The sequence below is a fragment of the Rhinoderma darwinii genome, chromosome 4, assembly GCF_050947455.1.
Source record: "Rhinoderma darwinii isolate aRhiDar2 chromosome 4, aRhiDar2.hap1, whole genome shotgun sequence".
In the NCBI taxonomy this organism is placed as follows: domain Eukaryota; kingdom Metazoa; phylum Chordata; class Amphibia; order Anura; family Rhinodermatidae; genus Rhinoderma; species Rhinoderma darwinii.
This window is the reverse complement of record NC_134690.1, coordinates 369,039,623-369,052,180: the sequence shown is the minus strand read 5'-3', so window position 1 is coordinate 369,052,180 and position 12,558 is coordinate 369,039,623. Positions and strand designations below refer to the sequence as shown.

The window sequence follows — 12,558 nt, the reverse complement described above, 5'->3', positions numbered from 1 at the left end:
CCGACGATCTGGCCAAGGAGTCCGCTCTTGGAGGAGCCCCTGACGTCACTGTTCATACATGGATAGGGATGCCAGGGGCTTCTCCAGGAGCGGAATCCCCGGCGAGAGCGTCAGCATCGCTCTGGCCGGGGATTCCACTGCACGAGGTACATACAAGGTATGGACATTGAAGTCAGGAGCTCCCTTTATGAGCAGAATCCCTGGCCAGGGCGTCGGCAACGCTTTGGTTGGGAATTCAGCTCCAAGAGTAGTGAATGGCAGAGCAGGGAGCGGATAGTATCCTGCTCTGCCATAATGTTCAATTGTATTTGTGTCCTTAGGACGCAGATACAATTGAATATCGCATTTGCCGGGACATGTCCGGAACAGTAATTTTGCAGGGACTGTCACGGCAAATTCTGGACTGTTGACCCCCCCTTCCTTCCCTCCTAGTTGCACCCGTGGCACATGACCCGCCTGTGTAGGACTGGTATCTACCAGTTTATGGTCCAGACGGGCGGATAAAGACAGTGACACATTCTTGCAGTTCAAACAATTGTGCATTTTATTAGTTTTCATGTATTAGCAGATTTTAACTTAGAAAGGAGTAAAAATCACATTAGGAAACCCATGAGGCTTATCCACTGAAGCATAAGATATTTCACAAGATGCCTCTACTAATTACTTCATCTGCCAACATTGAATGACGTGTGGCCAAGCCAAATCACTGAGCGAATTTGAAAAACAGAATTGAAATAATGCTGAAAGTAAGTAGATCATTAACATCAACTTTCAGAACTTTAAATTTATTAAGGATCAGCATCCAGAAAATACATTTTACCCTGGATGTAATTTATTATTTTAAAGAATAAGAGGACCTAAACCTAAAAGCAATAGCAAAATCAAAATAATGCATCAAATTGATATTATTTAAATTATAATTAGAAGGGAAATCAAGTAATACCCCTATCATTTAGCCATTAGCCCTGAAAGCAACAATCTAGCAAAGTCTTGTCCTCTACTTCTTGGAATGAGCATCCCGCTTCATTGTTCCCCTTCATCTTCTTATTTCTGTGGGACGGCTGTTTTAAATAAAAAAGAAACAAATGGGCAATTATTTTTCTGGACTTGTTTAGAGCATCATTGTCCATTTAAGAACATCGTCAGATATAGTCATATATTTAATGCGAAATAGGCTCAGGACCAATGTGTAAAGTTCAGTAATCCCAACCTTTTTACCATGCAAAAAAAGGTGCCCATCCTGGGGAAATTCTACAACCCTACTATAAAAAAATCTTGCTTCTTCAGACTTCCACACTCAACCCTGATTTATGCCATTGAAAGTTGGTTTGTGAATTATCTTTACATGTCAGATTGGGCTCATCTTTTCTATATAATTTAAAGCCTCATTCACATGACCATAGTACTGCTGCATGCAAGTTATGAGTCATACAAAGCCATAATATGGCACCCATAGAAGTCTATGAGTCCATACTTTGTCCTAATTTGTATGCCTCCTTCATACAGAGGCATATAGAGGTTTTTCTATTGGATCCATGCAGTGGCACACTAAGTGATTACAAGTCTGTAAACATGGGGACTCAGTGTGCCACCAAGGAGAATACATGCACATGCCTTGGAGAAAGCGGAAGAGAGAGAGGAAGAGAGAGGATAGGGATAAAGAGAAAGCGAGCGGAAGAGAGAGGAGAGGGATAAAGTGAGAGGGAGAGGGATAAAGAGAAAGGGAGAGCCACAAAGAAAGAGAAAAAAACAATCTAAAATAGCCAAGCAGACATAGCAGAATAACATAATGCTTATAAAAAGTACATCATATTAAAAGCCTATGCACACCTTTTTTTCAATAAATCAATGTTTTTAAACAACTTAAAATGCATAAAGAGAAGCTGTATCGTTTTCTCTCAGCCAATTTAGTCAGTTCAGCTGAACTGACGGCTCAGTGTAGACGGGTCCTGCATATCTCTGACAAGATCCAGCTAATATCAATCACATCTAAATTCATAGTTATAAGGGTATGTTCATACGCACGATTTACGGACGTAATTCAGGCGTTTTACGCCTGGAATTACGACCGAAAATACTGCTTAAAAGCGTCGGCAAACATCTGCCCATTCATTTGAATGGGTTTTACGATGTACTGTGCAGCCGGTAATTTTTTTTTACGCGCCGCTGTCAAAAGACGGCGCGTAAAAATGATGCCTGCGTCAAAGAAGTGCATGTCACTTCTTGGGACGTAATTGGAGTCATTTTCCATTGACTCCATAGAAAAATAGCTCCAATTACGTCTGTAATGGACGCTGCGAAAAACGCCTGCACTTGCCATTACGTCTGAAATTCAGGAGCTGTTTTCGCCTGAAAACAGCTCCGGAATTTCAGCTGTAAGGAACGTGCATGTGTGAACATACCCTTAGACACGCAGGACCTGATCTCAGCCGAGCATCAGCTGAGACAGAACGATACTGCTTCTATGTATGCAGGATACATAGAAGCTGTACCATAAAAAGTTAAATTTTTTTAAAAATAAAAGTCAATTTAAAAGTTGTAAATAAATCAGCGTTTTGTGTTTTTAAACAAGACAAATTTCCTTTCAAAGGTGTACATAGCCTTTAAAGGCCCAGTTTTGTTGTTGGGGCCACCATAATCCATAAACAGAAGAGATGAGTTTGACTTATTATTATTTCATACATTTTTGGACAGCTATAAGTATAAAACCTTTTACCAGTAATGAAAAATAAATCTGAGCTTCATCCGGTTTTATCAAGGTACATATATATCCAAGGCTGAAATAAATATATCCCATGACAAAAAATTTATTGTCGCTTTGGGGGAAATCTGTATGAAAAAATATATACTTTGCACTTTTTGTTTTACTGTTCTCGAATCACAAATGAATTTGGACAGTCTTGAGCCAAAGGCAATAAAACTGCCATGAACTTCATGTTTCCTAGAATCCAGGGGATTTAGGCGAAGAGAGTCACATTTTGCATTAAACTGTTTGTCACTTTCCTAGGGAGATACATTGTAAACTTCAATCCACTTAGGGATATAATATTTACGTCTCCCACAGCCCTTCCCTGCTCTGTGAACATATAATGGCAAATTTATGTGAACTGTCATTCTATGGCGTTATTTTCTACTGTTGAATAAGTCCGAGTATTGAGCAGAGCACATTTTTTAGTTGAGCGTCTGCATATTAAGCTTCTATGGTTCATTTATGCTAATTAAAGTTTAATTTTGTATTTGGTTAGATCAGTATACTCTCTGCTTGTACGCAAGGGGTACTAAATTATAGATACATTTTATAGGCAAACTCAATCCGTAATAAAACTGTCATCATTCCAATCCCAAGAATACTAAAAATGACAAAGATTATTCTGAGGCACAGAAGATCTCCGTATGCTCAGTAACAATCACAGTGCAATCTCTTCTGCGAACATCTGTGAGTAATGACTAATAAACAATTAGGAATATGCTGTATATAATGGCCGACAAAAATATTCAACCCCCAAAAAGTCCACAGATTGGTCAGGATTACAAATGACACACGGACACAGTCGTTTTTTATTGCAAACCATTTTGAACAATCTTTACGTTCTCCAGTCCTTAAAAAATGCCCAGTCTCCGCTGAAAAGCACCCCCCAACAAGATACTGCTATTTACAAATGTCACTGCTAGGATTGTCTTTGCGGAGGAATAGGCAGTATTAGATTTCCCTCTCATATTCTTATACTTTGTGACGACAAAACCTTATCCCATATAAAAGGTGGGTCACTGTTGCTTTCTGGCAAATGAGAGCCGTGTTTTTTCTTCAGTAGTGGCTTCTTTCTGGTCACTCTCTCATACAAACAATTGCACTTATGCAAACGGAGGTGTTGCTGATCCCCAATTCAATATTTGTTGCAAAATTTGTCCCCACCTACCATTTGCCATATATAATATGGGTTTCTTCTTGTGTGGTAGAGGGTCTATGGGCCCCCTTTAGGCACCAGAGCATAGGTGTGACTTCTAGCTCTGCACTAACTATGGCTTTGCCCCTGTATGCGGAGCTCTTCATATTGTTGACTGCTGCATCTTCACTGTAGTCTGTAGCTTCCCTCACAAGTCTCCTACTTGCTCTGATGTGGAGTTTTGAGGGATGGTCTTGTCTAGGCAGTGCCTGGGTGGCATGATGCAGCTAGTATGATCCTTCAGTGCTCACGGAAATATCTAACGACTTAAAAATTATTTGTAATCATTTTCCTATCTTGTGCATGTTTCTATCTTAATTTTTTACTTTCTTGGAATTCTATTTGGTCTTTATTTTCACAGCTTGCCTTCAGATTTCCAGTCTGGTGAATGATACTTTTATCCAGAAAAGTTGACATTTTTAATTATTCACACTTATACAACAATTATAATCCAAATCTTAGGGCAACATGTGTCATCTGCGTAAACTTGGACCATCCAAAGCACGGAGATTGAATGCTTGTGCAAACAGCAAGTTTTATGCAACAGTTTTTAGTTTTTTAAATTCTCCAAAAAACATCTGATGACAAAAAATTTATGTAAGTTTGAAAAAAATAAAAGAACAAACTGTGTGGAACAATCTGTGTAAGGCTAAGTTCACACCTGCGTTGGTGTGTTCCGTCATTCTGCTCCATCAGAGGAGCAGAACAAAGGAATAACAGAAGCTTCTGTTGCATAACAGACACCGCAGGCGGGCGACAGAACCTATTGACTTTAATACGTTCTGTCGGCTTTCCGTCGGGGTATCTGTGATTTTACTATAGACAATACACACCATGCTTCACTATTGTCTCCGGTAATCTTGACCTTATCTGCGAAGGAGGCCCCTAACCGAGCCTCCAACAAAGGTGTGAGCGAGGCCTAAGTGACATTTATAATTTAGACAAATCTGCCTAACTTTTTATGTTGTTGAATACTTTTGCATGTCCCTGAATGTTAATTTAATAAACCTAAACAAATTTAAATTCAACATTGCTTTTAAATTTTTGTAATAACATTTACATTTTACAGAAAAAAAATAGGAATTTGAATTTCATTTTTTTTAAGTAAATTGGTAGGATGAACGTGCGTAGGTAATAGCTACACATTAAGTTCTCTTTATGCTGTACAATATCTAGCTGAGTGCAAACTACTGTTCTCTATTATCTGCATTCCATGCTCTGAAATGCACATATTATATTCTTTAAATGCAGTTCCCAGGAGGTAGCATTGTGAACTCAGAAAAACATATTCCCAAGACTTACATAAAATGGAAATTTTATATTTCCTGGCATTTATATAATTCTTGTACTAAACTTATGTGCAACAGGCTGGATTTACAAGCTTAGATTTTTTTCCCCCAATAAGACCGATGTTCAGTTTATAATTATCATGACCTCCCAACAAAATAAAGTCCTCCTCTGCTCCCTACTGTGATTTTCCTACTGATCTCATGCTACTATCGTGGTGATTTGTATATTTGTAGATTTTATAATGATTCGATCATATAGTAGGATTTACCCAATTTTTTGGTTTGACCATGTATAAATTGCTACTTGTAAGTGGCGTTGCTAGCACCTGGCAGCAGGGGAATGTGCCCTGGGTCTTTTGGCTGTTGCCCTAGGCCACTTGGCGCATGGGATACCAAGTACAATTGTATCTATATCTCCCTTCCGTCAGTGCCTCATGATGTCATAGGTATCTGCAGAGTCTACCAACACACCTTCTACTTTTACACTCTGCCATACTTATTAATGGGAAAACCATATTTATATACAGCATGACAAACCATACATATATTCCATCAGGATACGTCCTGTTTAAATACCCTATTAGGGCACATGAATGTCAGGGCGTATAGGGGGGTCCCTGCTTAATATCCCCCTCTTTTAGCCAGAGCAGAGAGTCGCTACAAAGTTAAACTGCCACTCCGGAGGACTGAGAAATGTGTAAGCTGTGGTAGATTCCCGCGGTGTTAACAACTGATAACAGCAGGACCAGAGTTGCATTAGAATAGAAGGTTGTCCTGTTCCCCATACTTCCCATTTATTTTCCATGCCCGGTCAACAGCCATGATTATTATTTTTACCTTTGTATTAGATCAGATGCTAATGGCGGTATTTTTGATATGTGATCGGTCCGTAAATTTCACGTCTAAAACAAGAGGGCAGCAGGAAAACCATTTATCTGACAAGAATTAAGCAGATTTGGACTGAAAACACGACCAAGTGAATGGGCCTTTACTCATTTAGAATATAAAGAATACCCTGTAATCCCCTTTCCTAAATCTTGTACTAAATCTAAAATGCCCCAATCATATTCTCCAAATTAAACTAATTGTAAAATATTGCTGTTTTAATTTTTTACTTACCGGTATTATTTTCCTCATCATCATCATGTGATCTGTCGATGGTCTGACTAAGCATTTGAACTAAAAAATTAAATAAAAATAACACAGCTTTATTGCACCATGCGGTTAGCATTGGAAACCGTGAATTAAAACCAGCAACACAGACTAGCAGTTTTCTTATCTACTTTTCCACCTGTAGAAAACTCCCCAATTATCAATGGTACTGTACTTAAGGCCCAGAATTGTAGTCGGCACACCTTGCTTGTGTTTCAAAAATAAAATTTATTTGATTCTCAGGATAAATTCCAGAGGCTATATATGCAACGACAACGTTTCGGTCATAAGACCTTCGTCGGGCACTCAGCCGTACTGGGGACTGGATGGATCTGAATCTATAATGCGTTGTAGCGCTGCTATGAATCGTATTCGGCGGCTTACCGCTCTTCATGAGCGCCCATGAAGAGCGGTAAGCCGCCGAATACGATTCATAGCAGCGCTACAACGCATTATAGATTCAGATCCATCCAGTCCCCAGTACGGCTCAGTGCCCGACGAAGGTCTTATGACCGAAACGTTGACGTTGCACATATAGCCTCTGGCATTTATCCTGAGAATCAAATAAATATTATTTTTGAAACACAAGCAAGTTGTGCCGACTACAATTCTTAACCTACATCCGGGTTGGGACCCTACCTCGAGCACCCAAAGATACCGGTGCTATCTGAACACAACCATAGATGTACTTAAGGCCCATTGGTGGCCACTGGGTGTAATATGTCTAATGAGCACAATTGCCCTTGCATGGATATATCCATTAATATTTGCATCATGGAGTTTGTACAGATGTAGCCGTCTTTACCCATGACTAAAAGTCATTAAATAAAACTATGGCTAGATCTCTTATCTTGACTTTTTCAATGGCTTTTGTTGTGTGATATCACATTGCAGCGAGTTATCAGTCAAGCTAAAGATGGCTACATCCGTATGTTCTCTCTCTGTTTCTTATTTAGGTTTCTATGAAGTTATCCCTAATGTGACTGATGACCTGATGACCATCACCAAACAGCGCTGTGGAATATGTCAGCAATGGGGAAATAAATAAATGAGCTATGTATTAATAAAGATATTATAAGAAGCACTGTACCATCCTCTGATATTTCTTCAGACTCCGGTTGAATGCATGTATCTGTAATTGGAATTGTCCCGTGACTTTCATGGTTTGGTTCTAGTAAATAGAAAAAAAAAATGGAATTTAATTATTCAGTGTTTTGTGATTTCTTTATTAATATAATCAATTTAATCTGTGTATTCAAATTCAAAGACCCATTATCTGTTCCAATTATTTCCTATTTTCTAGACTTTATTACTCCACGGTTATAAGCCAGTTATATACAGTATGAGGTTTGCATTAAATTAAGCAATAATTCAGTATAGTCACAAAGGTGATCCAAGCTCAGAAGCCCAATATATGATTGAGGTTGGAGTATTATGTCCTTAATTCCAACAATACACCATATTTCCGCCCCGTATATTTATAAAAATCAATAAATTGGTAGAGCCACAACCTCACATGACTAGACAATTAAACTTTTACATAATTAACAGACTCTATGTCTATATATCTAATTTCTACCTATCTATCTCATAATCTATCTATCTACCTATCGCATTTATATTTGTCTTTCTCATATCTGTCTGTCTATCTCTCATTTCTATCTAGCTCTCATATCTATCTATCTATCTATCTATCTATCTATCTATCTATCTATCTATCTATCTATCTATCTATCTATCTATCTATCTATCTATCTATCTATCTATCATCTATCTATCTCATATCTATCTATCTATCTCATATCTATCTATCTATCTCATATCTATCTATCTATCTCATATCTATCTATCTCATATCTATCTATCTAATATCTATATATCTAATATCTATCTATCTATCTCATATCTATCTATCTATCTATCTATCTATCTATCTATCTATCTATCTATCTCATATCTATCTATCTCATATCTATCTATCTCATATCTATCTATCTCATATCTATCTATCTATCTATCTATCTATCTATCTATCCATCTATCTCATATCTATCTATCTCATATCTATCTATCTCATATCTATCTAATATCTATCTATCTATCTATCTATCTATCTATCTATCTATCTATCTATCTATCTATCTATCTATCTATCTCATATCTATCTCATATCTATCTATCTCATATCTATCTATCTCATATCTATCTATCTCATATCTATCTAATATCTATCTATCTAATATCTATCTATCTAATATCTATCTATCTAATATCTATCTATCTATCTATCTATCTATCTCATATCTATCTCATATCTATCTAATATCTATCTATCTATCTCATATCTATCTATCTCATATCTATCTATCTCATATCTATCTCATATCTATCTATCTATCTCATATCTATCTATCTATCTATCTATCTATCTATCTATCTATCTATCTATCTATCTATCTATCTATCTATCTATCTATCTATCTCATATCTATCTATCTCATATCTATCTATCTATCTCATATCTATCTATCTATCTCATATCTATCTATCTATCTCATATCTATCTATCTATCTCATATCTATCTATCTATCTCATATCTATCTATCTATCTATCTATCTATCTATCTATCTCATATCTATCTATCTATCTCATATCTATCTCATATCTATCTATCTATCTCATATCTATCTATCTCATATCTATCTATCTCATATCTATCTATCTATCTATCTATCTATCTATCTATCTATCTATCTATCTATCTATCTATCTATCTATCTATCTATCTATCTCATATCTATCTATCTATCTATCTATCTATCTATCTATCTCATATCTATCTATCTATCTATCTCATATCTATCTATCTCATATCTATCTATCTCATATCTATCTATCTCATATCTATCTATCTATCTATCTATCTATCTATCTATCTATCTATCTATCTATCTATCTATCTATCTATCTATCTATCTATCTATCTCATATCTATCTATCTCATATCTATCTATCTCATATCTATCTATCTCATATCTATCTATCTCATATCTATCTATCTCATATCTATCTATCTAATATCTATCTATCTAATATCTATCTATCTATCTATCTATCTATCTATCTATCTATCTATCTATCTATCTATCTCATATCTATCTCATATCTATCTATCTCATATCTATCTAATATCTATCTATCTATCTATCTATCTAATATCTATCTATCTATCTATCTATCTATCTATCTATCTATCTATCTCATATCTATCTATCTAATATCTATCTATCTAATATCTATCTATCTAATATCTATCTATCTATCTATCTATCTATCTATCTATCTATCTATCTATCTATCTATCTATCTATCTATCTATCTATCTATCTATCTATCTATCTATCTATCTATCTCATATCTATCTATCTATCTCATATCTATCTATCTATCTCATATCTATCTATCTCATATCTATCTCATATCTATCTATCTATCTATCTCATATCTATCTATCTATCTATCTATCTATCTATCTATCTATCTATCTATCTATCTATCTATCTATCTATCTATCTATCTATCTATCTATCTATCTATCTATCTAATATCTATCTATCTAATATCTATCTATCTATCTATCTATCTAATATCTATCTATCTCATATCTATCTATCTATCTATCTATCTATCTATCTATCTATCTATCTATCTATCTATCTAATATCTCTATCTATCTAATATCTATCTATCTAATATCTATCTATCTATCTAATATCTATCTATCTAATATCTATCTATCTATCTATCTATCTCATATCTATCTATCTATCTATCTCATACCTATCTATCTATCTATCTATCTATCTATCTATCGCATTTATATTTGTCTATCTCATATCTGTCTGTCTCTATCTATCTCATTTCTATCTATCTATCTATCTATCTATCTATCTATCTATCTATCTATCTATCTATCTATCTATCTATCTATCTATCTATCTATCTATCTATCTATCGCATTTATATTTGTCTATCTCATATCTGTCTGTCTATCTATCTATCTCTCTATCTATCGCATTTATATTTGTCTATCTCATATCTGTCTGTCTATCTATCTATCTATCTATCTAATCTAAATTATGCCCCTTACCCCCAGTCAACACCCACGCACATTCAGTCCTTACAGTAAGTTTTTGTAAGCATAAAAACAAACAAACAAACAAACAAACAAACAAACAATCTAGACAGTAATGAAAATGAATACTTAACATAAATAAATGTAATCAAGTAGCAAGGCATAAGTTGTATTTGTTTAAAATGCAATAAAATGGTAACATTTAGATGATGGAATATGCCTGAAATCCAGGTAGGGAAATGCTAAACTTGGAACAGTAATTCAAGTTCAGTGCATGAAGACCATTTACTATATAGCAGGAGACAGAGGCAGCAGTGGGTGTTCATCCCCACCCATAACAATCTTTGTAATCAAATGCAATTTGGATAATTGTCTACCGCCAGTTTTGGACTAGATATATAGCCAATGACAGCAAGGTACGCTGTGAACTGTAAATGTCTTATCCCACCTCTCCATATACCAGATGGATTATGCTCCAAGAGGTGGACAGAACGTAAATCTGTATCTGGCAATGCTTCATCACAGAGGGCACTGCGGCAGCATCCAAAAAGGGGCTGCCCAATCTTGACATGTGTGTCTACCAAACGCTGCCAACTGAGCCGCCGGACTGCATTTAGCGACACTTAAACTGGAAAACTGGATTGTTGAAATAAGCACGTGGAGAAATATCTCAAATTTTAAACCTAGCAGTATTATTATAGTAATGTAGTATTAATTTTATAGTAATGTAGTATTATTATAGTAGTTCAAGTAAGTAATTTATTAACAATAATTTTGTGTTGTATCAAATTTGAAAGTAATGTGGCCCGTCAACTTCCCATTTTTTCTATATGCGGCCCACTTACGTTGCCGAGTTTGAGACCCCTGTTGTAGATGTTCAAAGTGCATGTTCACCTTAGAACACTAGTTTATATATAAAATGAATCTACATAAAAAGTTAAGTACCTTTGTAAATATATTGCATTATTTATTTTATACTAATACTCCTTTATATTCTGTATTGTACTCTGTCACAGCCTACTTGTATGTATACGTCAAGAACTTTACCCGGCATATACGATAAACGTATGCAAAAAACGAGACGTGAATGCGGGCGTAAATCTTTGACTTTTCTGAAGTAAAAAGGTAAAGAAAGTGTGGAAAAAAGGAGAAAAAGAGATATACTGTATATTGAAACCAGTAAGTTACAGTAATGCTACGAATAAAAAGAAATAAAGGAAAATGAATTCCCAGAGAAAACAGACAATCCAGGTTACTGATGTAATTTGGACTTTTATCAACACAATAACCTACGGCAGATGATAAAATCTGCAGAAAATGGAGTGGATAATAAATCATGATTTGGATCCACAAAATGTCCCTGTAACAAGACTGAACATGGCCAAGCACAGAACCGGAAATGTTGTAATAAGGACTTCTGTCTAAGGCAGCTGTAGACTTTAGGCTTGTCACTTCAAGAACAGATAATCTGGCAAAGAAGCGAGCTATTAAAAAAACACTTAGGCTGGATTCACACGAGTGTAGTAGAGTTGTATATAAAGGCTACAACATCTTGTTAAACATTGTATGTGCAGAAGCTTTGTGCCGTCTCCGTGGAACTACTGTCCCGTACTGCCATCATGTTTTCAGTACGGGACAGTTGTCCGGCAGCGAGGCAGGGACTCCTAGCGTCGTACATAACTATGATGCTAGAAGCCAGGCTCCCTGCAGTGAGTTCGGTCCGGGACTTGCGGCCGAAATACGTTCCCTCCTTTACGGACCGAACATGCTCATGTGAATCCAACTTTACACATGTGAATTAAAAGCCCCCTCATATACTGGTCTGATAGTTTGGTGTATTAATGACAGAGACATTTTATTACGATTATTCAACTACTGGTCTGTTGGACAAAGACACCAAAAGTTCTATATTTACCCAAATACACTTTTTTTTTATAATTAAATATCTTTTGTTAGAAGCGCTGCTTCCCCTTCATTCCTGTCACTGCTCACACTGGGAATCGCCGACACACTTGTAGCGGCGGTTCATAGTATTA

The 12,558-nt window shown here is 35.9% G+C and overlaps 1 protein-coding gene across 1 annotated transcript in view; it reads right to left on the bottom strand.

Annotated features, from left to right (window-relative positions):
- Nucleotides 1-528: 528 nt before the first annotated feature.
- The window catches only part of MACROD2 (mono-ADP ribosylhydrolase 2), a 1,597,693-nt gene continuing 1,585,663 nt past the window's right edge, over nucleotides 529-12,558 (bottom strand). Inside the window, exons 19-21 of the mRNA XM_075864535.1 lie at nucleotides 7,476-7,556; nucleotides 6,353-6,412; nucleotides 529-1,061 (exon numbers count right to left, since the gene is read on the bottom strand). Coding sequence (XP_075720650.1) covers nucleotides 1,045-1,061; nucleotides 6,353-6,412; nucleotides 7,476-7,556 — 158 coding nt within the window. The 3' untranslated portion in view covers nucleotides 529-1,044. The remainder of the gene's footprint in view (nucleotides 1,062-6,352; nucleotides 6,413-7,475; nucleotides 7,557-12,558) is intronic.